This window comes from Mauremys mutica, chromosome 12 (genome assembly GCF_020497125.1).
Source record: "Mauremys mutica isolate MM-2020 ecotype Southern chromosome 12, ASM2049712v1, whole genome shotgun sequence".
NCBI classification, from domain to species: domain Eukaryota; kingdom Metazoa; phylum Chordata; order Testudines; family Geoemydidae; genus Mauremys; species Mauremys mutica.
Genome location: NC_059083.1, coordinates 70,452,824 through 70,479,078, shown reverse-complemented (window position 1 = coordinate 70,479,078; position 26,255 = coordinate 70,452,824). Strand labels below are relative to the sequence as shown.

Sequence of the window (26,255 nt, the reverse complement as noted above, 5' to 3'; positions counted from 1 at the left end):
AACAAAGCAGCCACAAAGTGTGATGAAGAAGATGAGCTGCATACCGGTGATTTGAGTTCAGAGGCATTGGGATCCATGGAGACACTGCTGGCCCTGCGAGATTCATAGCCCCGAGCTGCATCTCCGAACACGGCACTTTTTGGCATTGGCATTGGGGTGGCAGCTGTGTGGATGATCAGAGGCGGGGTCAGATTCTTCTTCAGCTCTGGGAGGTCACTCAGTACCATCACTGGAAGAAACAAGGAGTTTTTAAGATACTGCAGCTCTAGGAACATGCAATAACCCATCATCCTCCATCACCCTTCAGGTTGCATCCAAAATCAGGGTGACAGAGGACGTGATGGCCCTAAAGGAGCCAGCTCTAATCAGAACATGGGGAGGTCATGGGGCCAATAACATCATTTCACGAAAAGGAGAGAACTCTTCAATTATTGGAACAAAGGAGATTTTTAATGAGAGAGTGGGAGGTTGGGCATTTGTTTTAAAACCAGAAATTGCATGGCATGGGGACTCAAATAAACCTGTTTTAAAGATCAGCAGCCAAGAACAGACATTGGTTTGTCATCTGCTGCTTCAGGAGCACCAGCAATCTGCCAACCAGGCCTCCCCCAACTTCCCCCTTCCATTCATTTCTTTCATCTCCTCCCAAGCTTTGCTTCCCACAGTGTCCCACCCTCTCTTCCTGTAAGCTCTTTCCCTACTTCCTCTCCCTATGCTCTTCTTCCCCAGTTCTCTTCCCCTTCTGTACTCCTTCCTCCACGTTCTTTCAACAGAAGTCCTACAACACTGCCCAGTGTGCTCTGTGGCCCCACACTCTCCTTCTTATCCCCTGAGCTTCGCTCCCCCAGTTTCTCCTCTTCCTACCTCCCCGAATCTTCTACCTTGTGGACAATAAATATGTCTCCCCGCAAAGCTCACCCTGACCGTTCCCTGTGCCCGCTCTCCAAGTCTTAGTGCATCACAGCTCTGCTGCCTGTCAAAGTGGTAACTGCAGGCAGCATCTCCCTGCTGTTTCCTTCCCCAGCTATAAACCCCATATCAATAGTATATGGGCTGGTTCTTGGGCTTTACTGGGAGATAGTAATGGGCTAACACCATTACATATCTTTGCCTTTAGGTCAACTCATTTAAAATCAGTTATACCTTGATAGCGTCTGCAATGGCCTGAGATACTGCTTAAACACTCCCCCCAGAAGGGCTTTCCTCTTTTGGACACACTGTGTCTCCTATCAAGTGAAGTCACCCTAGAAGGGCTGATTTCCAGCATGGTTACTTACAGGCTGGGTTTGACAAGTTTTTCTTAAGTCCACCCTCTTCTTCCAGGCTATGAGGGAAAAGATCCCCCTCAGAATCAGACTTAGAAGCATCTCCCTAGAGCAAAACAGAGCAGCTTAGCAACCAGGATAATTGGCTATGGGTAGTATGGAAATACCTTCTGAACAATGGGCCCCATCTCCAAAAACCACACCTACTGACCCACTGAAATTTGTACCACAATGGGACATCACCTTCCACACAATGAGGCATGCACATATTTATACCACATACTGTTAACTATACTCCCAAAGGGCAGAGCTACTGTATAGACCCAAAGACCAGCCAAGTGCTGGGGTCAGAAGACAACCACTTGACCTCCTATGCTGGAGTTGTACACCGGGCAGACACGAGGGAAAGGACATAAACCTGATGAACGTTCTTTGGATGAAAAACTGACTCTCCTTGTCCTTGACCATTAATATGGGGACTGGGGATTAGAACTGTTTACACACAAGCACTGAACACAGCTCTTTCCACTGAAGCTCAAATGAAATAATCCAAACTCCAGCAAGTGGCATAAACACTTGACTGTGGGTGTCAGCAGATAACTGGGGTCTGTCTCTGAAAAGTTACATAAAGTGCCACAAGAGCACTTGGTATGTGATAGAACAGCTCCCAAAGGGAGACAACCCAATAACAGCTAATTCGGCTTCCCCAAGGTGCCCATTTCACCCAATACTAAGTGGTAAAACCGTCCTATTTATTTAGGGGAGTTGCATCCTGCTGTACAATTTAGAATGCCAGGAGTTGACGAAGGGTTTTTCCCTTTTGATCTTGGTCTGTCATCAGAAACCTATCCAGGAAACCAACTCGAGTCCCCCTTGAATGGTGTGAAATAATTTACCATTGCTCATCGCTTCCATTGCTTATCGTGCTCTGCCAGTGCCTAGCTCAGGCATTGCTGACATCTGACGTAGACTGAATCAAGGCCTTCCCAGCCCAGCCCTTTTTGATTCTGTCCATTGGCACTGAGGAAAAATACTTAGGGTGTGGTATAATCACAATACATCAGCCAGGAATGGAGCTTGCCAGAATTGTTCCCACCTGAAGGGGGTTGATTTACTACTGAAACCGTAATTCTGGCAAAACGGCCCCCTCCCTTAGTGTGATGTATATGGGGAGGGGAAGGGGGAGGAGGGGAAATGCAATGACAAGACAGAAGCCAAGCAGAATCTTACTTTAGCTCTAGGAGAATCTAGGTGCACAAGAGAACCCAACACCTACAGTGAAGACTAAGCTGCACCACTAGCCCTGGTCCACCCTAATGAAGTTTGGTGCTTGGGTACATGTTTGATTTTAAAAGCCAGATCAGGCTCCAGCGAGGAGGGAAGTGCTAGAGTGGCAGACTGAAGGAAACGACATTCAATACAAGACCCAGACCTGCACTCCTTACTCAGGCAAAGCCCACCTAGAAACTCAATGGGAGTTTTGCTTGACTAAAGAGTCCAGGGTCGGGCCCATATTCTCAAAGGAAAACACCCTTTCTTTGGTTCAGCCAAATAGTTACGTTTTCTCCAATCACACTGTGGACTCTCTCAGAGAAGTGTCGTCACGAAAATAGAGAGCGTGAAAGGCAGTCCTTGCCTTTTACATTTCTTCCTGTCCTGCAGGATCACCCTGTTACTTGAGGAAACTCACCCTGCAGGGCCGGCAGTATTTTAAAGGGTGAGGACTGCCGCTTTCAAGAAGGAATATTAAATTAACATTGGCTTGAATTTAGTTTAGTTTTTAAATTCTCTGTCTCTTTGTTGGAATGTGGACTTCAAGTATTCTCTCCCAGAAAACCTGCCACTTCATTTCTCCTTAATGGGTTGTTAAAAACTAATAAGCAATGCAAATAGGTTTCATTACTTAATTTGTGTTCCTCAAATATTCTGTCACTGACAAGGGGTGCCCTCTCGGGTGCAGTAAGAGATGCACATTAAAAGGAGGAGCAGGACCACATGGGGATTGCAAACTTCCGTCCCCACAGCACCAAACCCCATGTCTTTGAAGCATCCTACTGTAGCTGTAACAGAACATACCATCACCCCCTTTAATACAGTGTGTGACATATTAAGTGCGACTGCAGGCAAGCATCTCACCGCAGGGCCTCGTGGTCATTACCTGTTCTTTTGTTCCCAGTTTGCCTTTCTGGATGGAAAAGGGTTGATGAGAGAACATGGAGTTAAAATCCCTTTGAAATATGAGAGTATGTTGAGATGGACCATATGGCACAGTGGCTAAATTAGCATGTACAAAAGAGGGCAGAATGTACCTGAACACGACAGAAAGTGCCTTTGTGCTAAAGTAAAAGCCAGAGGTTGCAGGACAGAACAGAGAAGGGGCAGAAGTGAAAAAGGAAAGACGCATGAGAAGGGAAGGGTTGGGTGGGTAAAGGGCAGGGGAGGCAAGGTTTGGTTAGTGCTTGGTTTCATAGCTTCATAAATCATAAGGCCAGAAGGGTCCATTATGATCATCTAACCTGACCTCCTGCATAACACAGGCGAGAGTCCAGCATCCAGTCCATAACGCCTGGTGGAACTAGAGCATTTCTTCCATCAGTGACTACTGCAGCTGCCTCAATGCTAATATTGACTTCTCCAGAGCACAGGGCTCTGACACACAAGTGTCCACAGACAGCCTTGATTCTAGGTCCTTTCAGTCTTTGGCAGTTCTCTCCACTCCGCCACATGCAGCTAGAGGGGTTGGGGCGCACGTGCATGAGGGGGATGAGGTTTTGTCCAGAAGCAGGGAGCAGCGTGCGTGATCAGGGAGGTGTTTGACAAGCATGCCTGGGAAACAGCATCATCCATACCTCAGGTTTACAAGGGGGGGGGAGGTTTAAAAGAGGCATTTGTGAGCTCTCCTGAGCGGGAAGAGTTGATTCCTGTACAGAAAAGACACAGGAAGCCAGAACAGTTTCAGGTGAGACTGGGGAGTCTGTGTTGACCTGTCTGACTCCACAAAGAAGGAAGAGACTTAAAATCAAGGCTCGCTTGACAATGACGACAAAAGGAACAACAGCTACTACAATGAGAACAGTGTCATGGGGTGTGACCAGTCACCACAGAGAGAGACAACTACCAGACGGCATTTGGGTGGGTTCATGCTGAGTTCTTACGTACCACCGCCGAGTCGACAGGCAGCTGAATACAGCTTAACTGCCCACTCGCGTCTTCTCGCTTGGTGATTTCCTGAAGTAAAAATGGGGGGAGGGGAGGGAGGGGGGGTGATTTTTTTACAATTTCGGCATCAAAATTGAGAGTGGATCATAAAAAGAGAGAGAGCGAGAGAGAGATAAAAGGAAGCAAAGTAAAAAGAAAAAAGGGTAGAGAAGGGTAATGCGTACCCATCAGCGGCAATTTCATACCAAGATTAAAAAGCAGAATAGGTCACAACACTCTGGACTCGTCAGACGCCGCTGACTTTGTTCAGTGCAAGGAAAGGATGAAAGATAGCGCAGCCCTTAGAAATCCTTACCTTTAAAATAAGTGTTTCAAAAGGAGTATTTGATTTAGCTCCAATGTGATAGCTGTTCACATTAATGAAATACCGTCTGATTATTAAAACCATGCATGCTCAGGTTTTTTGTGGCTGCCAAATGAGATCTGTATTTATTATGCTGTCATTAGGCAGCAATGCATGCGTTTAATTAACACATAATACTGATCCCGTTAAAGCCAAATGAAATAGTTAGTCCAAGGGAAGCCATCAGAAACTTTTATAGATTAGATATGTTGTTATTTTGACTGGGTCCTATCAACTCTCATTGAAATCAGTAGAAGCAGCAAAGAATCCTGTGGCACCTTATAGACTAATCAGTGGGGACTTGATCCAAAGTCCAGTGAAGTCAATTGGAGTCTATTGATGTCAGTGGGTTTTGGATCAGGCCCTGGGGGTTGTGTCTGAGTAATGACTCCAGGATTGGGCCCCAAATACCTCACAAACAACATTTTTGTACCTACTTTATCCTTTTCCACTTGGAAAACACTTATCATTATTCCCCTTTGCATTTCCCTTTCCACAGCAAAAGTTGACTTGACAGACTTGTGTTTACTTCTCAGCATATTCAAGCATGTTTGGAGACACATGTGCAGCTTTGGGAATGGAATTTTTTAAATTTAGCTGCACACTACAGAGGCAGTAGGAGGAGTTTGCATATTATTTTTGGTGTCTCTCTCATCTATCACATTGAAATCTTGGCACGGGTTATGAGCTGGGTAAAATTTTTCAATCAACATTTTGCAGTGGAAAATGCAGATTCAGGTCAACCAAAAAAAAAATGTTGTGTATTTTCTGTTGATTTTGGTGAAACTGTTTCAGTCAAATAAAAAAACCCCAAACCCTAATTTTTTATAAAAAGGCAAAATGTTTTGTTTCAACATTTTCTAAACAAAACATTTTGACTTTTCCTTTGTTTCAAAATTACCTTTAATTTTAAAAAGGGAAAGAAATCTTAATCTAAGCAAAAGGTTTATTTGACCCAAAACATTTTTTTTTACTTTTTGATTCACCAAACATTGCAAAAAATGTTATTTCTATTGAACCCAAAACAATTTTTCGAAATTGCCAATTAATTGTAAAATCCATTATTTGCACAGCTCTTGCTATGCCAACTGGGCTAATTTCTTGGAGGTAGTGGATTTTGCATCCCTCTATACATTAGAACAATATTTAAGAACAGTAAGTTAAAATTTGGATCCAAACGGGGATAGCAATGTCTTTCCAAGCATATATTGTACATGTAATTTAAAGTATTATAAAATTTGATTCTAATAAAAAGACACATGAATAACCCAGCAAAAGATTAAACACACAATTATCCTTCATAAGGATAATCCCAATGAAACTGACTGGAGTGTAAAAAGCATAGGACATGACAAAAATACAGTACAAAATCTAAATCACCGATGAGTGAAAATTGATCATTTCCCTCTGTTTGAGTCCCAGGAGAAGTCAAGGTTCTGTTGTCTCAGACTGTTTAGCCACGGTCTGGTACTACACCACAGACACTGGGTTTTTATCTTAGTTAATGTATAAAGCACGCAAGTGCTCTGCATGCATACACAACCCAGTCCTCACTGAACCTTGGTTGCCTTGTGACGGGAAAGGTGGAATTAAAGAACAACGGGCACAAAGAAGGGAGATGAGACGAACCAGCAACTGAGGATTGCCAGAGACAAGAAGAGAAACCAAGGGGAACATGAAATTGAGAGGATTACCAATGGAAGAATATGCTTCAGAGATAACATTATCATGAAGTCCCCCAGGAGAGGAGCTTTATGTCAGACAAAAAGCTCTCTTACCAGGAGTCACTGTTTGCTTCAGAGATAAATCCCCAGGGCACAGACCGGATAGTTCACTCAAGTAATATTGTATTAGCAGCTCTATCAAATGGAGTCACACAGCAAATCTTCCACACCTTAGAGCTGCTGTGGTTTCAGGCACAAATTCTGAACCTAAGTAATCCACAGAATGTACATTAAAAAACTCCAGGCTGCAGAAAATCCTGTGTGTGCCCTTTGCGCATAATAGCCAGGTTACAACGAAATACAGGGATCGCTGTTGAAAGTTTGGAACAGGTTCTTTTTGTTTCTTAACCGCATATGTACATCTGCTGCTTAGCAACCAAAAGACCTGCAAAGGCATGCACTACATTAACAAGGTGTTTGCAGCTGGAGGAAAGGCACTCAAGGATTGGAGAGATTAAGGCAGCAGCAACACACTCTGTGAAGAAATCTGAAGGACAATGAAATAAAAAATACCCAAATAAACCAGGAAGAGAGGGTCAAGGACCCAGGAATGATCACCTGAGATAAAAGCCTGGTGTTATTTACAATGGGAGATGATCTCATCTAATTTCACTTAGGAGATGGCCCCCTGCTATGTGTGTTAGCAAGAAATGGGAAACATTTTTTTTTTTGGTTGTAAAGCTGAATAAAATAGTCAGGAGCAGATCCTCAGCTGATGTAAGAAGATGTAGCTCTACTGAAGTCAATAGAATAATGCCGGTTTACACCAGCTGAGGATCTGGCTCACCATATCCAGAAAACATCCACCCTGCCTACCTGCCTGCCTAAGAAAAACTGCAATTGAATGAAGAGGTTTGTGTACAAGATTTCATTTTACTAGAAGACTACAGAGAACATCTTAGCATTCGCCAGGGGCTGGGGTGGGGGTGGGCATCGGGGTGGGGGGGAGATGACCATATATTACAAAAGTCTGAGACACAAAAGGGCCAAATTCCAATGGTAGTGACACTGGTGTAAATCTGGAGTAACTTCATCAGTATCAAAGGAGTTAAATAGGAATGACACAAACATAACAGACATCAGAATTTGGAACTAAGATGGGGGGCCCAGGTTTTGGCCTCAGTTACACCAAGTGTAAGACTCTGATTCAGGGATGCACTTAAACACATGCTTAACTTTAGGTATGTGCATATGTACCATTGACTTCAAGGTAAGTATGCGTGTTGGTGCTTTCCGGAATTGGGGCCTAAATTAGGTGCAACTCCCCTGTCTTTAATGGAGCCACTCCGGATTTACAGTAGTGATTTTAAGATCAGAATCTGATCCCTCTATTCCAATGTCTAGAGACAAACTAATTTCCTCAAAAAAACAACTGGATTTGCATTCTCAGTGAACTGTTGTTATGCTGTTTGTAAAAAGTTAAGTCCTTTTCTTTACTGGCTAGTTGCAGCAAGTGATATTTCAATCAGGTGGCCGCTCTAGAATCAACGAACAAGACTGACCAGAGAGAGGTTGAATTTCAAGTCAGACATCCCTCCACAAGAGGACAAGTTGTTGTTTTTTGTTTTTTGACCCGTGCTTACTTATACTTAGGCAAAGCACATGCCGCCTCCTGAAAACAAATCTTTTGTTGTTCAGAAGAACTTGTCAGTCACCTTAACTCCATTTTCCATGACAGAGAAGACAGTTTACAGAGAGAGGTGGATATGATAATAGGCAATTAAAAATAACACACTAACCTAGTGTGAAATGACAACACACATACCTACACCCTCATCCCAGAACTATTCAACAAATTATCCTCTTAAATGGCACTTGGAAAATATCAAAACAATCAGGTTGTAGAAATAGCTAGTTATGGCGTGATGGATTATTATGGCACAGGGAGGTGACAAACTTTAATGTTTATTATTCCCTCAACACACATCCATCAGCTGAGACATCACTCTAAATTACAACCTGTACTACTATATACTGATGAATACTGCTGGCTAGTATTTCCTTATCTAAGCCCTTCTGCAAAGCGTAAAGTTCTCTCTTCTCTTTCCTCATGAACATTTTATTTTTTTTTGCTTCTGTTAGCCCGTAGAGACCTGGGTCATAGGCAGCCCTGGTTGTCTGCTAGTTTCAGGGAGTCTGTTATATATTCATTCACTACGAACCGCTTGTTAGAAAGACACAGGGGCCAAGTTCAATTCAGATCTAAGACCTCTTTGCTGACTTCCCATAGGTCCTTACGGAAGGTAGAGGATATTTAACAGAGGCTCCCTGCCCAGAGAATCAATCGATAGCCTAGGAACAATGAAGTTAAAAATGTGCAAAAGTGTCATTGAGCCACAAGCAGGAAGAGATCAACAAACAGACCATCCAAAAAGATAATAATGGCACTAATCTCTCACCAGCCTGCATAACTTTACAGGGATGGCTTTTAATCTGGCTCCCAAACACAGCGAAGCCCCTTTCAAAGACATTCTTAGAGCATTTTATCCATCAGCACTGACTGACTCACAGCGGAATCCTTGCAATTATATTAATGCTAACAAAGCTTTTCATTTAAGCTCTGTTAAACAGCCTGGTTTATTGCACTTGGTCCTAGCAAAGAAACAGAAAAAATAAGAGCTATTTTTTTCTCCCTCCCTCCCTCTCTATTTAAGTTCATCAGTTTCCAGATGGATGTTGGTTCTAGACCCTCCCTCACTCTGGAAACAAAGAGATAAAGAGAGGAGCCTCTGTAAGGTTTTACCTCAGTCTGGAAACCTTCCACCAGGATGGCCACCAATAGATTAAAGAGAACGTAATTCCCAAACGTCATAAGAGCGATGAAGTAGAGAGCAGCCCAGGAAGAGGTAGACGCCATGCCATTGTAGAGGACCTTGTTCCAGTCTTCTTGAGTCAGAATCTATGGAGAAGAGGCACCGTGAGCATAAAGGGACATCACAACAGTCCAACATTCACTAGTAACCCAGCGTTCGAGTTATATGACTAGGGACACTCATCTTTCCTACATGCTCTTACTTATGCTCCAGGTCGGCAGAGGAGTATCTTCAGCCTTAAACAGGCAAAGAACCTACTCTTGGGGAAACCAGCACGCTGGTAATATGTAATACTAATGTTGTAGAATTGCTGCTTCTCAACAGCCCTGTAAGGGAGAGAAGTGCACTCGCATTCCAGATGGGCACAGAAGGATTGTTACTTGGCTCAGGTCACCCAGTGAATCAAAGCAAAGACAGGGATAGCACCTGATTCCCCGCCTTCTCCCTCCCCTTCCACCTTCCCCAAACTCTAACCCCAAGGGCTGCAAGCTGCCCTAACTCTGTGCATGGAACTCCAGTTGATATCAAGGCCCATACAAAGCTTTAAATGACTGCCGTGTAGCATGCACTGGCATTTTGTTCTGTCTGCAAAGTCAGATGAAGATCCACCAAAGACTCGGAATACACAATCCAGATTTGCCAACAGCCATACACTACACAGTGCAAACTATTGCCATAAAGCAGATTCTCCCTCACTATGGAAACAGAACTCCAGGCTGGCTGTCTTGCTTTGAAGCTCTCATTGGACTTGTGTCAGCCTTGCTCACAGACCATCCTTTACTCAGACTAATTACCCCTCTGTCGCTCCTCACAATCTTATCACTGCTCCTGCAAGACCCTTCTCTATTTCAGCTTTTGGCATCTCCAGGAGTTCCCCTTTCATCCAATCTCCATTTCTTGTCTCGTATCATCAGAAAACGCTCCCTCACCCCCACCGTTGATACTTTTTGGTTTCTCTCCCCCTCAGCTATTAGTTTTATTGAGCTTTGCAGAGCATTGTGGAAAGCAAACCTAAATTCTCCCACCCCACTTACAGCCCCACAGCGTGTGCTTGGTAAGGTGTTCTTGCTGTTGTACCTGGAAAACCGTGACGATGGCCCACAGCAAGGAGTCAAAGTTCTTCCTGTCTGGCAGGGTGTCTCCATCTCGCTCCGAAGCAAACTTACAGCCGAAGAGATGCATCCCCAGGATACTGAGCACAAGAAGAAGGCAAGACGGGGTTGAAGATGATGTTAAGAAAGCAGCATAAAGTGGTGGCCCTCTGTGTCTCAGGATACTGTCTGCCTAGCAAGCAGTTATTGGGAGCAATACTTCCCTCCACAGAGGAAAGAGAGCCTTAATTTGCTTCCTGCCAACTCTCCCCTCAGTATATCTTGGGCAAGGGCAGCCTTACCCCCTGTATATTAGAGACGGGCTCATCTGGGGATGGATTTTGAGCAGGTTTGACTTATTAGAAAGATTGGAGTCGTTTTCAATATCTGCACCTTTGGATTTCCAACACCCCCAAAGTTCTGGGCTGCTTGAATCTCAAGTGGATCCAATCCCAAACCTTTTGTACAGAGAGAAAAAGCAAAGAAATGAGGCAAAGGGGATAAAAGAACCATGTGTGAATGAGACTGACTCAGATGGGTTTATTATAGGGACATTCTCTTCTCTGCCCTTTGAACGACAGTGTTTTGGTTAAGGCTTCTGGCTTGCCCTCTGGACCGCAGCAGGAACGTGATGTCATACACCCTCTGCCTTGGGGTGATGCCCGTGGGGAATCACCCAGCAGAAGGGATTTCCCTTGAGAACACCCTCACAAACACAGACATGACATTTCACAAGAATTGCAAGATTCTAGCCAGGGGCTGGTCTGCAGTGCCCGTACCTGTTATGGAGGCTACTGTGCTTCTCATTCAGCAGTTCACTTCAAGAGAGCCCAGACAGAGTTATTTCCTTTTGTGAGCAATCATGAAACCTATGGATTCTCTTCACATTCTCATCTAGTCACTGGACCAGAAACTTAAAGCACAGAGCCGGAGCAGGGCATGAAAGGAAATCAGAATCCATGCCACGTACTCACCTAAAGATGAAGATGAAAAGCATCAGTAACATGCAGAAGGTGGCCACGTTGTCCATGGTCTTCATAAGGACCACTAGCTGGCGCTGGAGGGCAGGCATGAAGCGGACCAGCTTCAGGACTCGCATGAGACGGAACGTCCGCAGAACTGACAGACCCCCGCCTTGCTGTCCCACTATCTCCCAGACGCTAAGGAAGAAGAGAGATTTACCGTATGGGACTGGGTGTGGAAAAGGAAGCACTGCACACAAATGCATGTAGACAACGACGAGAGAAAGGGAGAGAGAAGTGAAAGCAACTCTCCAAGCTGGTGAAGCTCAGAGAAAACAGGGATGTGAAGTAGAGAGCCTGTCAGGAAGGTCTGTACGGACAGTGCCTTCTGATACCTGAATTTGTGTCAGATTTGCCAAGAATGGAGTACCATTAGAGCAGGCCAAAAGCATGCCTGTAAATCACTGAGTGCATCTGTATGCACAATTACAGTGTTCACATGTGCCCGGCGGGGAAGTGAGCACAAGGACCCAACAAGACATTTGTCATCTGAAGAGTTCATGTCTAAACTTCTCCAATATCTGCAGGTGTTGGATCCAGGATTTGTTGTTTGGGGGCGCTCTCTAAAAAAACAAACAAAATAAAAAACCAAGCAACCAAAACCCCACAAAGCTAGCCTTGGCATGCAGAGGTGTGGGCGGTCATTTGTCTATAGGCAAGTTTAATCATATACAGTGGATGGTATAAAATATGTCACAGCAAGTTAATTAACACTGCATAGGGAACCAGTGATGGTCCATTAGGGTTCTTACAGAAGGTGAAAATAATGATCCAAGGATTCAAATTCATGATATTAATGATGCACAGAAGTCAGAGAGATGGGGTGTGTATACTTTGAGGTGCGGGGGAGGAATATGAAAGAGGAACTCAGAAGTAGGCATAGATATGAGGGAACAGAAAGGACACATGCTATTAAATAAGGCTCTGAACGAGGTATCACAAAAAAGCATGGCTGGGCATATGGAAACCTTTGGCAAAGGGCCATTATACTAAGGGATAGCTGCGTATATAATGAACTACCAAAGACAGGAACAAGGTGGGTTGCTAGAGGGAGTTTTCAGAAGAGAAGAGAATTTATGGAGAAACAACACTGTGGGGTACAAAAGCTAACACAGGAGCACAGGGGCCCAAGTGACCCAGAAAGGCCATTCTATCCATTATCCTTTGTTTTAATTCAACAGTCCAGTGAAGAGAAACCCGTGTAAGCAGAACACCACGCTTGTACCTGATCACGACAATGATCCCATCAAAGATGTTGTATGGATTTTTGATGTAGCCAAATGGACCATACACGAGGACTTTCAGCAGCATCTCCAGGGCAAAGAGGCTTGTGAAGACAATATTGCTGATCTCCAAGGCATTGGTGAGTTCCTCAGGCTGCGATTAAGAACAAAACGGGGGGCGGGGGGGGGGGAGTAGTTACATGATACAAATCTACACTCTAGAGGTGCTCAGATTTAGACCACAAACTAGACCAGGGCCAATTATAGAAGGATGTAAATAGTGATGTAAAGTGCATGTTACTAAAAGTATAATTTACAGCCAAGTGAGTAAAAGAGCAAGATAGCAGATGGAAAAACTCCAACAGGACAGCGCAAGATATAGCACTTATTATAGATTATAGAGGTAAATCCATCCATTAAATCCACATTAACTACAGCATCACCACTTTGATGCCATCAACCACGGTCATTCTGGCTGGTGCAACAGTCCTTAGTAGACCATGTGCATTTGATTGATTGCCACTGTAACAGGAGACATTTGTAACACTGTCCAATAGAGAAATTGAGCATTATCTGTAACTCTCACACAGATTATCCTATACAGAGGCGCAAACCAGAGTGTTTTCTCACACACATCAATTACTGGTCTATTCTTTAATTTGCTAGGTATCTTAGGTCTGGTCTACACTTGGGGGGAGGCGGGGATCAATCTAAGATATGCAACTTCAGCTACGAGAATAGTGTAGCTGAAGTCGACGTAAGATTGACTTAGAATCATTTACTTCACGTCCTCGCGGCGCGGGATCGACGGCCGTTGCTCCCCCATCAACTTTGCTTCCAATTCTCTCCGAGCTGGAGTTCAGCAGTCAATGGGAGAGCGATCGGGGATCTATTTATCACATGTACACGACACATGATAAATCGATCCCTGATAGATCGATTCGGCGGGTAGTGTAGATGTACCCTTAATCTTACATAAAGACTAAAGCCAAGATTTTCAAATGTGATTAGGGATTGTAGGTGCCTAACTTAAGATGCCTCAAAGGAACCTGATTTCCAGAAAGTGCTGAGCGCCCTCAATGTGAATATCGCACACCTTTAAGGTTTCTCACATTGGGAACCTAAAAATGGAGGTACCCCAAAATCACTAGACACTCTTGAAAATCTTACTCTGCACCTACTCCCTAAATAGAATTAGGCAAAGATACAGCAACTGGAAACAGGGTCTTATAATAGGAAGTGTCAGGCAACCTTAATAATAGGTGGTGCTACCAGACTTGCATTTAATACTTTGAGCTTCTCTAGTGCCTTTCACCCGGGGATCTCAAAGCACTTTACAAACACTAATTAAGCCTCTTGATATCCATGTGAGCTAGGCACCCAACTATGATAAACACATTACAGAAGAGTAAACTGAGGCACAAAGAGTGAATTATTTAAGGTCACCCAGTGACTCTATAGCAGAGCTAGAAATAGAATCTGGGAGCTCTGACTCTCATTCTCCTGAGTTAGGTCCCAATCAGCAAAGTATCTAAGTATGTAAAATTTAAGCAACTTTACAACTAACAAAATAAGAGGAATATCCTAAAATTTGCTGGCAATTTAATCTGTGACCTGGTGCCACTGTAGCATGTGCTGCAGGGCTATAAATACAAGAGTTCCCACTTTTCTGAAACCATGCAAGACAGGAACATATATGTTGCAATACCTAGGCCCAACAGGGGTGCTTCAAGGATGTCACCTTAGCCTTATACAGGATGTGCTCACTTGCAATCATTTGTGTCTCAGTGCACAGAGCAGGGCCGCCCAGAGGGGGGGGCAAGAGGGGCAATTTGCCCCAGGCCCCGAGCCCCACGGGGGCCCCCACCAGAGTTTTTCGGGGGCCCTGGAGTGGGGTCCCTCACTCGCTCCGGGGTGCCCGGCAAACTCTTGGGCGGCTGGGCACAGGAGCTTCTGCCGCTCCCGGTCTTCGCCGGCGAGGGGGGGGTGTCCTTCAGCTCCGGGGCGGAAGGACCCCCCGCTGGCAAATTACCGCCGAAGACGGAGCGGGACCCGCCGCCGAAGCGCAGCCCAGTCTTCGGCGGTAATTCGGCGGCGGGGGGCCCTTCCGTTCCGGGACCCGCCGCCGAAGTGCCCCGAAGACCCGCGGCGGGGGCCCCCCTCCGCCGAATTACCGCCGAAGACCGGGCTGCGCTTCGGCGGCGGGTCCCGCTTCGGCGGTAATTCGGCGGCGGGGGGGGCCCGCCGCGGGTCTTCGGGGCACTTCGGTGGCGGGTCCAGGAACGGAAGGGCCCCCCACTGCTGAAGACCCCAGGCCCCCGGCATCCTCTGGGCGGCCCTGGCACAGAGATACCACAGTGAATGTGGGCTTTAGAAATGCACATATTAGACAGACAAAGCCATTTTTTGCACTGAATTATTTTTCTTTGTTTCTCAATGTCTAAATCTCCACAGACGTACGCTGACTCTTATATTTCACTTTGCCTTCTGCCCTCCTGGCATAATATTTACTCCATAAACTTGGACCAAAATTGTTCTGACATCAGATTGTAATCCCATCGGACTTGCACCGACATTGGCAGGAGTTTGTTATAACAAAATTAAATCCCTATCTAGTGATTGGGAAAATGGCTGTGTCAAAACAAAAAAAATGTTATGGAAGGGAATTACGGGGTGTGCTTAGACGATATTGTTTGGGCACTTCGGATCCCTCAGCCATTTCAAAGTGCTTTTGCTTCCCTTCATGACATCAACAGTACTCAGCCCACGAAAGAGGCCAAATCTCAGAAAATATTTACTGTCTCAAGAACAAAAGGGGTGGAAGGCAAAAGATTTAAATGTGCTGAAGAGAAACCAGAGGGAAAGAAAACAAAGGGTTATTTATCGATTTGCAGCTTGATGTGTCACTCTCATCTGTAACTAAATCCTGGGGCTAGAGTTTGACTTTACTTTTCTTGCTGATCTTGAGTTAAAATAAAACCGCTTTAACTCACGCTATTAAACACACTCTTGGTTTAAAATGATATATGTCCTGGAACACACACACAAAATCATAAATCGGCCGAGAACTTGTATATCAAGTGCCACCCCAGGACAATTTCAAAAAGCCTGCACTTGCCATGAAAACTGCCAACTCATTCATAACCACAGAGGCTCAGAGACAGCCTGTGCTGTTATTTTCATTATGGCAGCTATTTCATTATGCAAAGAAATGTGCTCTTGGAATCTTTCCTCCTCACACATCATCACCAATAACTTGGAGCCTATAGGTCACATTCTGCCATCAACTACACTTGTGCAATCCTTTTGCCATAAAAAAACATGTTACAGTATGTCTGCTGAACGGAGTTGCCCATGTAGAACTGAGGGAAAAATCTGGCCCTGCAATGAGAACTCAGTGAACTCTGCTGATGGTCATGAGCCAGGCTAGAACCTGGCTCCCTCTCCCACAGCTGAGCTATCCATTCCTGGAAGATGCAAGAGAAACATTAAAAAATTGAAGCCAGTCAAGGAGGTGATCTAAGATTAAGTACAAAAAAGTAATAATACTTTGCACTTAACTGGTGCCTTCCGTCTGCTAGATCCCATTTTACAGATGGAGAAACTAAAAGACAGAGAGGGGCCAACTGATTACCCCGAGTCACACCATGAGCCAAAGGCAGACCTGGTAGTAGATTTTATGACTGGGATTTCCCAAAGAGATTAGGGATTTAGGCTTCAAACTCCCAATGAAATTCAATGGGAGCTGGGCACCTAACTCCCTTGGGTTCTTTGACATCCTATTCAAGCCTGAACCCTCTCAGAAAACTAAGTGATTGGGCAACAAAATGGCAAATGAAATTTAATGTGGATAAATGTAAAGTAATGCACACTGGAAAAAATAACCCCAACTATACATACAATATGATGGGGTCTAATTTAGCTACAACTAATCAGGAAAAAGATCTTGGAGTCATCGTGGATAGTTCTCTGAGGAGTGTGGAGTGGCAGTCAAAAAAGCAAACAGGATGTTAGGAATCATTAAAAAGGGGATAGAGAATAAGACGGAGAATATCTTATTGCCCTTCTATAAATTGATGGTACGCCCATATCTCTAATACTGCGTACAGATGTGGTCTCCTCATCTCAAAAAAGAGATACTGGCATTAGAAAAGGTTAAGAGAAGGGCAACTAACATGATCAGGGGGTTGGAACGGGTCCTATGAGGAGAGATTAAAGAGGCTAGGACTGTTCAGCTTGGAAAAGAGGAGACTAAGGGGGGATATGATAGAGAGATATAAAATCATAAGTGATGTGGAGAAAGTAAATAAGGAAAAGTTATTTACTTGTTCCCATAATATAAGAACTAGGGGCCACCAAATGAAATTAATGGGCAGCAGGTTTAAAACAAATAAAAGGAAGTTCTTCTTCACACAGCGCACAGTCAACTTGTGGAACTCCTTGCCTGAGGAGGTTGTGAAGGCTAAGACTATAACAGCGTTTAAAAAAGAACTGGCAGGAGCACCTGGCATTGGCCACTGTCGGTAGACAGGATACTGGGCTAGATGGACCTTTGGTCTGACCCAGTACAGCCGTTCTTATGTTCTTAAAAGCAACAGCTATGTAAACAGAGGCAGATAACTGCATTCCCCACATGAGAGACATGCATAAAGCAAGCCATTAAAGGCACCTGATCCAGGCTGTGTCTAATCCCAACACGTCCCGGACACTGGTTCTTTGTTTACAAGTGCCCTGCAGAGCTTTAACCCTGGTAAGATGAGAGATAAGTACAGGGACCTGTCAGTGGGAATCAGCCAGTCTCCCCATTCATTGCCAGAAGGACCGGAAAGCATTGTTAATAATCAGCCACAGCTCAGAAGGGCTTCACCTGACAGATGCTGTTGTAAATCATCTCAAAAAGCAACATCCTGAGGTAACCAAAATCTGTAATTGGTGTCACTGCTCTGGCTGGAGTTCAAGCTGTGGGAAAATTATTCCGGTGCCAGAGAGATGGTTTGGGAGCTGAAGTGGGGAATACAGGCGGCTTATGTTGTTTATCTGGCAGGAAAGCCATTAGATGCGAGATTTGAAAATAACCTGCTTCCTGCATTACAGAGAGCAAAGATGTCATCCTGTAGCCCGCACCACTCATTAGTGGGCTCTCTGGATCCTCTAACTCCAAGCACTTTCAGAGCTTGGGGGAGGTGGGGGGGGGGGTGGGGAGGGACGGCATGAGGATGGGCAATGCAGATGCTGGGAGCTAGGTATCCCTCATACCAGCATCCATGCTATGGCAGAGGGTTTATCCTTCGCTCTCATCAAACAACGTCTGAGGAAAAATAAAATCCATCCATTTCCCCTTCCTCTGAATCCCGTCATGACTCTCCCACGGCCGACATGAACAGAGTCTAAGTAACTTTCAAGGAAAAACCACCCATATTCAGTCTGTAGTGCTTTCCATTCAGCCCCTCTTTCATGAGCACCGTATTCACAATGTCTTTGTTTACCAAAGTACACGTGGCCTGAGACTGTCAAAGCTGCCTAGCGGGATTTGGACCTGAGATTCCCAGTTGGGGATCCAAATCCCCATAGGCAGTTTGAACAGTCTCAGCGGTCCTGTTTCCAAGGAGCCATACAAAAATATGACTTTCAGAAGACTCTCCTGCCATAGGGTATGTCTACATTGCAGTCAGAGGTATGACCGCAGCACACATAGACCCACCTGAGCTAGCTTTGATCTAGCGAGTGCAAATACCAATGTAAGGATCTGCAGATCTACAGCTCAGCGTTGTAGGATCCTAGGTGGCAGATGCCTCCACATCACCCCACAGAGAGCCAAGCTGAGCAGCATCCAACAATTACTGGAGGGCTAGGCAATGCAGGAAGTACCAGCCAAAGAGGCCAGAGTGACAGAACAACTGTGGCTGTCTGATTGGTCCACATCAACTATTTAAACCAGGAAGTTGCCCCAGGGACCCAGCTAAGCAACAATGCAGACTCTGCCTTGCTACTGCTACAGGCTTCATCTTTTGCCCCATCTTGCTCCAGACTCTTGCCTTTGATCCTGGCTCAGTGGATACTATTGGGCGAGCTACCTGTGCCTTGGTCACTACAACTAATACAGTGAGGTGCAGCAGCATGAACTTCAGAGTAGGCTGTACCAGCTTGTCTGAGACCCTGAATAATTATATGGGTGGCTAGCTTGCGCTGAAGCCTTTGCTGCTGTAGCTTCACTGCTATTGGTACTCACACTAGCTAGATTAAAGCTAGTAGAGATATCTCTACATGTTTTGCAATTCAAACCTCCAATTGCAATGCAGACATACCTTAAGAGATGGTGAACATGTCAAGTGCTCTCTTTAGAGATACTGACACAATATACCTGGGATATTCAAAGATTCCTGACAAAGCACCAGTTGCTAGGATATGTTGCCAAGGAGGTGCAACTTTCTTTCCTACAAGACCAAGTTGTTCTTCCCCACACTGTCATAAACAAGAGAGTTTGTTTCAAATACTCTGAGAGGGCCCTGAATTTTGTGGGGGAACTGCTGATTTTGGAGAACACAAGATTTATTTAGCTTACAATCATTCTCAATGCAAAACATGAGCCTCACTTGCAGCATAATACCACCTCCCACCAATTAGATTAAAGTGCATCTGTCATAGATTGAGATTCTTCATTCATAGAAGATTTCGCTAATTCTCTCATTGGAGGCAGCAGCAACTAATTAAAAGGAAAGCTCCCTACGATTAAACCACAAGCACCTTGAAAGAGTGGGATCTAAGTGTGATTCAAATGAAATCTCAAATGTGGTGGACCAGATTTTAGCGGAGGCTTTGGTGAATACGAAATTCTGTTTCCTGGGCACCCAGTCTTACAGGCTACATAGCTGTAGTGTCCGTGAGATTGTCCCGGATACATCCAGTGCTATGAATGGTGTGTTTGCATGTGCACTATGGTCCATTTGTTGATGTATCAAGCAGTATGTTGACATGCTCTGGCTGCACGTATGATGTGAAAAGACAGCACAGTAACATGGGCAACTGGAGAGGAACAAATGAAACCTGAGCTGTTGCTGTCAAACATGCAAAGCCAGGCTCTCCCAAGCTTAGACTGAAGAGTCTAGGGAGAAGCAGTCAAAAGCACTCCTTGCGGTTCAAAGACATCTCATCTTGGCAGGAGCACTCTCTCTGGATTGGATCAGTTATTGTCAGTCTAAGATGAGGCCTCATGAAAAGAGGGCTGGGACCCAAGGACCGCTTGATGCCAACTGGCAGCGAGCACAGGGTTAACATAAGGATACAAGGATCCTCTGGCTTCACCAAAAGAATGTCACGTCAGGTCTCTAATGAAGGCATGAGTCTATGTACTGTGTGTCTTACAACAGATGTCTATTAGTATATTGAGTCAAGTGTCAATGAAGGGCTGGTGGAGACTACAGAAGAAAACGAACAGGAAGAGGTAAACAGCTGGGGTGGGGAGCAGGGAAAAAGGCTTGTTTTCAAGGGAAGATCAAAGATCAGAGATTCTCTGGAATCCTCCAGTCTGTGAAGACAAGCTGCCTTGATCGTGTGAAAGGGGGGATTTCAGCCATCCTGGTTGAAACATGGGAAAAGGACTTGGAGCAATCAATCTTGTAGAAGACATGTAAATGCCTCATGCATTAAGTTTAGGCTCCAGAAAGCAGGCTATGATTTTATTTTATACGTAATCATTTGTTTCGTTTCCAATATTCGTACTTCCCATCACTTGAATGTCTGTTTGCTGATAACACACGTATTCTTGTTTTCACCATAAATACACCACTAGACCTATCTCAGTTCTGTGTGTTAAGTGGAGCGGTGATCCTGAGTTGAATCTTGGATGCTGGTGCGTGCTGCTCCTTTGGGAGTAGAGGATCTGAGAGCTTTGTGCGTGTTCACTGGAGAGGAGGCTGAGCGCTCCAGGGGGACACTCTGAGGATTCGGGGGATCAGCGTGTGCCTATCGCTAACCTGCGCAGAGCATGCGAGGCCTGCGGAGGCCTGGAAGGCAATGCTTGTGTTGCCCGAGGCTGGTGGAGTCAGGGAGTTGAGCCATGGCAGGCACAGACAAGACTGCCTGGTGCTAAGGGCAGGTGGTAGCGAGGTGCCGCGCAACCCTGAGTGCCCCTGGGAAGCATCACGAGGGCCGAGTGCTCTTCTTGCAAAATACAGGCGGCACGGTACATGTCTGAGAGTGACTGTCCGTGTATGTGATGGGAATGGGCTATAGGAAGGAAGGATGGGTTTTGTAGTTAAGGCACTGGACTGGAGCTCAGAAAATCTCCCAGCTCTGCCAAAGATTTCCTGCGTGACTGTGGGCAAGTCACTTAACCTCTCTGTGTTTCTGCTCATCTGTCTGTAAAATGGGAATAATCATGCATCCTTCTTCCCACCCTTTGATTGTCTCACTCATTGAGATTAGATGTAAGGTTTCCAGGGCAGGGAGTGTCCCTTGCTGTGTGTCCATAGAACGCCTACTGCAATGGGGCCCTAATCTCAGCTGAATCTATAGGTGAAAATAACAAATGACAAAATGTTTCTTGGACTCCTCAGACAGGCCCCACAATTTCAGAAATCTAGATAGAAGGGTTTTGAGTATCATAAGGGAGTCCCGGCTTAGAGGACATAAGGAATAATGTACATGTCTTCATCCTATTAATCCCCACTGGCATTTGATAGCTCTAGTTTGTCTTGGCTAAGGGCAAGTTCAAAGGTGGCTTAGGCTATGACTACACTGCACATCCCCATCCCTTGCTCCCCAGTGTTTTCTCCACATCCTCTTTTTAGCCTTCTCGCACTGCTAAGCTGAGTGACTGGCACCCAGGTCTAGGCCTATCCCAAGGGAGGGTGTCCTCACTGCAACCCCCCGACCCCCCGTTACTGTGTCCTCACTAATTCTGCAATCGTCTGTGTTTTTCCTGGGGGCTCATCCCATAATTCTTTGTGCTGAGATGCCCTACGATTCTTTCCCAGTCAATGGTGGGAGACCTTGTCTGTCCTTGGGGGGCAGGGGGGGAAGCCTGGGACGGGCAGTGGAGGACTGTCAGCACTCGAGTGGCTCAGTACCCTACATCTTCACTGCCAAATGGGCAGGTGCCAGCCAACATTAAAGCAGAGCCCGTGTTCTCACCTACACTCCCCACTGGATAAAACAGCCCAGTTTAAAGCACCTTCAAACACAAGCCAGAGGTTTTTCTGTATGGATGGTAGTGGGGGCTGGGCTAAAACCAGGGTAAGAGCCTGGGTTAACTGTGCTGTGTTGACGTATCCTTGGGGCTTTCTGTAGTACCCATCACTTCAGTATGTAGGTGCTTATTTGCTGGAGTGCATTTGTTTGCTGACTTGAAAGCTACACTAGTAAATGCCTAGTGGGTACAGCTGAGGATTAGTGAAATTCTCCTGAGTTTGCCACTTTTAATTTCCCAGTTACAGTTGATGATGAGATGAGAGCAATAGGAATTATGCAGTCTGAACAATATTTCTCACCAGTCCCTGCCTCCTCCCTTCCTGCATGGACATTTGAGCAAAGGTCAGAAAGCTCCAAAGAGGATTTTATCCTTATCCCACTAACAACAACAAAAGCAGTCCTGCCACAATGTAAGGGACGAACGGGGATGACCTGCCAGAAGGTCCCTTCTGATCCAACTGATTCTGCTTATTGTGCATCCAGATGATGATGCAAAGTGCTCAGCTGCTAGAAACATTGCAGAATAAAATCTCTCTGAAATCATTACCATGGCAACCCAGGATTCCAAAGGAAAGATACAACAGAAAGAGAGAAAAGAACAACCTCAGCTATTTCCCAGGAAATACCAACAACATTTCACTGACTCATCATTTACAGATATTTGATTTTTCTTTTATAAATCCCCACTCCACACAGCAACAATTTTAAGACAAAAATGCAAGATTTCGCCTCCTGCCACTGGGTTTGACTCCACTGTGTTAGAGAGCTCTCTGATCTCTGTGAAGACAGATGAAATATACGGATAAGAGTCAGATTTACAGGACAAAGAGTCACAGAGTAAAATAAAAGGACCTTCAAATCATTGGGGACAGCTGCTAATGCACAAATGGGGGAGCTTTTTTTTTGTCTTATCCCAGGCAGCAATCTATTCTGATATCCAGTCGTCTCCCAGATTCTTTGCATGCCGCAAGTTTGAGCAAAGACCGGATGCATGGCTAAGACACGATACACACAGGGAGAAGGGGACTGGTTGAGTTCCTAGGGGACAGGCATCCAAGTCACTAAAAAGACACCAGCTTTACTTGTTCCCCTGGATGACAACTCAGCTTAGAGGCCAAGACCTGGCTGGGCTGGAGAGTGAACTCTCTTTTTCTCTCCCAGAGCTCTGGATTGAAGCAGTTTTGGCAGATCAGCATGAGGAAAGCTTCCACTGCAGCTGCCCATGCTGCACCAGCTCTGTAGCTAGGGTGGACACTGATCTTCCCAGCTGCCAATCTGGCATTGTTCAACAGTATCAAGCTCACTGAAGGTTCCCACCCTGTGGGACGTTACGTGGGCGGTGAGGAGGAAGGATACAGCAACCCTCTCGCCTATTCTCGTCTAACCTCATTAAACTAACCCGGCAGAGACTGACGCTACCAGGGCTTTCCCAAAGCTTACTCCGGCTTGACACTGAGCCTTGTTCCTGTCACTGGTATTTAGTCAGCAGCTCGCTCACTCAATCTGCTTTGGACAGTGCGATGAAGGGACTTCCCAGCATTGAGTTAAGGACAGGCAATTCCCCCTCTCCTCACGTTTCAGATCAGACATGCATTTGGTTGAAACTGGCTACCGGCTCCATTCTAGTGGGACAGCTGTCAGAAGCAAAGAAACTTCATTCACAACCTATGAGTGACTGCCTTGGTCTGCAGGGTCTCCTGGCTACGTCCAAGAGTAATTACACCCCCACTCCCAATTCTCCCCAGCCAGAGCTGCGACCCCCCCAGTACTTGCTCACTTTGAGTGGCAAGGCGGCCTTCAGTATCATACGCTAGAAACAGCCCAAAGCTGCCAAGGTTTCTCTTTGATTTAGTTGATCTCCTCCATTAAACCACAAGTCTTCTAAACACCCTTTCCTCTCTTCTCATCACACCCACACACTTCACTACTTCCCCCATGCCTGTGTGCCTCTGTACAGTTCTGGAACAGCTTCGGAAGGGTTGAGGCAGCTTTTGGGGCTTCCCCAGAGCTCCTGTCCACCCCCAGAACCGTTTAGGCAGACTTCAGAAGCTCTGCAGCGCTCTGGCCATCCTCAGAGGTGCTTCTGTTCCCTTCAGTAAATATAGCTCCTCTTAGCTCCAGACCGTCTTGCTATTTTATAAATAGAAACTCAATCCATATTTTTGGCAGTGACATTCCTTGTGTTTGAGGGCCCATACAAGGAAATGACTTTAGCTGTTGTCATGTGTCTGTTGATGGCTTTAACCTGAGTTATGCTTAATCAGAACCTGATACATTCTCGTCTTTCTCTATTGATCTTCTGCCGAATCGGTTCAAAATAAAGAGCCCTCTCCATGGAAGATGGTTCAGAAAGAAGCAGGATTTCAAGGACTTTTTTTTTTTTTTTTGGAGTGGCTTCAGGTCCTTCACTTTTTACCCATCTCACTGATACAAGACTGTCACCACATAAGCAGATAGCATGTGCTTCCAGGAAAGCTTGGACTGTGTTCAGACTTCACTCAACTCTCCACCGCTCCTCTCCAAATCCACCCTGCCCTGCCGGCCTGGTCACATGCAGAAGGGGCAGCGTTATTCAAGTTTACCTCCTCTCCTGCCCCCAGAGTACATGTAGTCTGGGATCAGCAGGCATTTACAAAGAGGAACTGACAGGTGAATAGCTGAACCAGTCTCAGTTTCATCTCATCAAAATATACAGACAGGAGATTTTGCCATAGACTAAACTGATACTGAAACCTGTCAGCGCTAAACATCTGATGCCATAATCAACATGCTGCAAGAGCCATTCAGAAGATAGTTTCCCCTCCAGGGACTGTACTGAACTAGTCAAACAAGAGGAACTCTCTTTCCTTTCTGTCATGTTCTGCAGTTTCTTCCATCCTCCTCTCAGGCCATGTCTATACAACAAAACAAGCCGACCTAACTTAGGTCAGCATACCGCTGCCACAGTAACTGTATCACTTGTGCATGTCTACGCTTTGCTCCTTGTGTCAGCAGTGCGCGTCTTCCCCAGGAGCGCTTGCACCGATTGGACTGTCCGTGTGGGGCATTGTGGGACGGCTCCTGAAAGCCAGTAACAGTTAGCATAAAAAATGCAGCGTCTACACTGACGCTGTGTCAACTTAACTACATTGACCATGACTCTCTACTGCTCATGGAGGTGGAGTTAAGTTGGTGTAGTGGGGCAGTTACATCGGCGGGAGCAAAATTTAAGTGCAGACACTTCCATAGGTAGGTCGACGTAAGCTGCCTTGCATCAGCCTAACTCTGTAGTTTAGATCAGACCTCTCTTCCTACTACTCCTCCCTGACACTTACCATCTTGCCCCTTCTGATCTCACACTCCTTTTGGGAAGGAAAGATTGCCCAGTGATTAAGGCATTACCCTAGGACTCAGGAGACCTGGCTTCAACTCCCTGCTCTGCTACAGACTCCCTGTGCTGCCATGGGCAAGTCACTTAGGCTACGTCTACAGTGCCCCACAGTTCAGATTATGGGGGGCGTGAATAGCATTACACACCAACGTGCTGAACTGTAACTCCCCTGCATGGCCCCCATGGGTGGGAACTAACAGGTTCCTAGTTCACGTTAATGTGGATTGAACGGTGCTCAGAATAGACAGCAACAGGGGCCCTGTAAGTGCAGACAGAGGCTTTCACTTCCCATTCCAAACTTTCTGTTCATTTTTAACTTGCTTTACTGGGGTGCTTGGCCTTTGCAGCTGCATTATTGGCAGTCAGCTCTTCCTGTCATTGGTGACAGGAAGGGTGGTCTCTAATAGGGGCAATTCAGCATAGGACAACTGAGAGAGAAAGGAAAACTGTAGCAGTGAACAGATTTAAGGCAGGGCTTTGGAGCTGTGCTCTGGCTCTGCTCCAGCTCCAGGCAAAAACCTGCAGCTCCACTGCTCCAGAGCTGCTCCGCGCTCCAGCTCTGGGCTCTGCTCCAAAGCCCTGATTTAAGGGACAATGGAAAGCATAAAGGGCAGGGGCAGATGACCTTTACTGAAGAAGGAGCTAGCTCTCGTTACAATGAATAATGAACAGCAATCCCTGGGTCTGTTTCCCCAGGAAGGTTCTGAAAAAGGACGTGCAGAGTCCAGCTGAGTATAGGGGCCATCAGGAAAATACCTACAGCAGAGAAGCAACATGGGGCTGATGTAAATGGCACTATGTTGTCCTCCCTCACAAATCCTGGCACTGGGGTGTGGGCTGGGTGCACAAAGAGAGACATGCATGTAACACTGAGCAGTCTGGGGATTCTGAGCTGCCCATAACCAGTCCTGGAGCAGGGCAGGCGGTGGGGAGGGGAAGAGGATCTGCTCTATTTTAGCTCTGTTACAAGCCCTAGCAGCAGCAGCTCAGAGGATA

The 26,255-nt window shown here is 45.7% G+C and overlaps 1 protein-coding gene across 1 annotated transcript in view; it reads right to left on the bottom strand.

Moving 5' to 3' along the window:
- LOC123345941 (voltage-dependent T-type calcium channel subunit alpha-1G-like) overlaps window positions 1–26,255 on the bottom strand; it is a 145,197-nt gene that overhangs the window by 72,815 nt on the left and 46,127 nt on the right. Inside the window, exons 9-14 of the mRNA XM_044983059.1 lie at window positions 12,703–12,854; window positions 11,430–11,615; window positions 10,442–10,556; window positions 9,295–9,450; window positions 1,278–1,371; window positions 45–229 (exon numbers count right to left, since the gene is read on the bottom strand). Of these exons, the coding sequence (XP_044838994.1) occupies window positions 45–229; window positions 1,278–1,371; window positions 9,295–9,450; window positions 10,442–10,556; window positions 11,430–11,615; window positions 12,703–12,854 (888 nt within the window). The remainder of the gene's footprint in view (window positions 1–44; window positions 230–1,277; window positions 1,372–9,294; window positions 9,451–10,441; window positions 10,557–11,429; window positions 11,616–12,702; window positions 12,855–26,255) is intronic.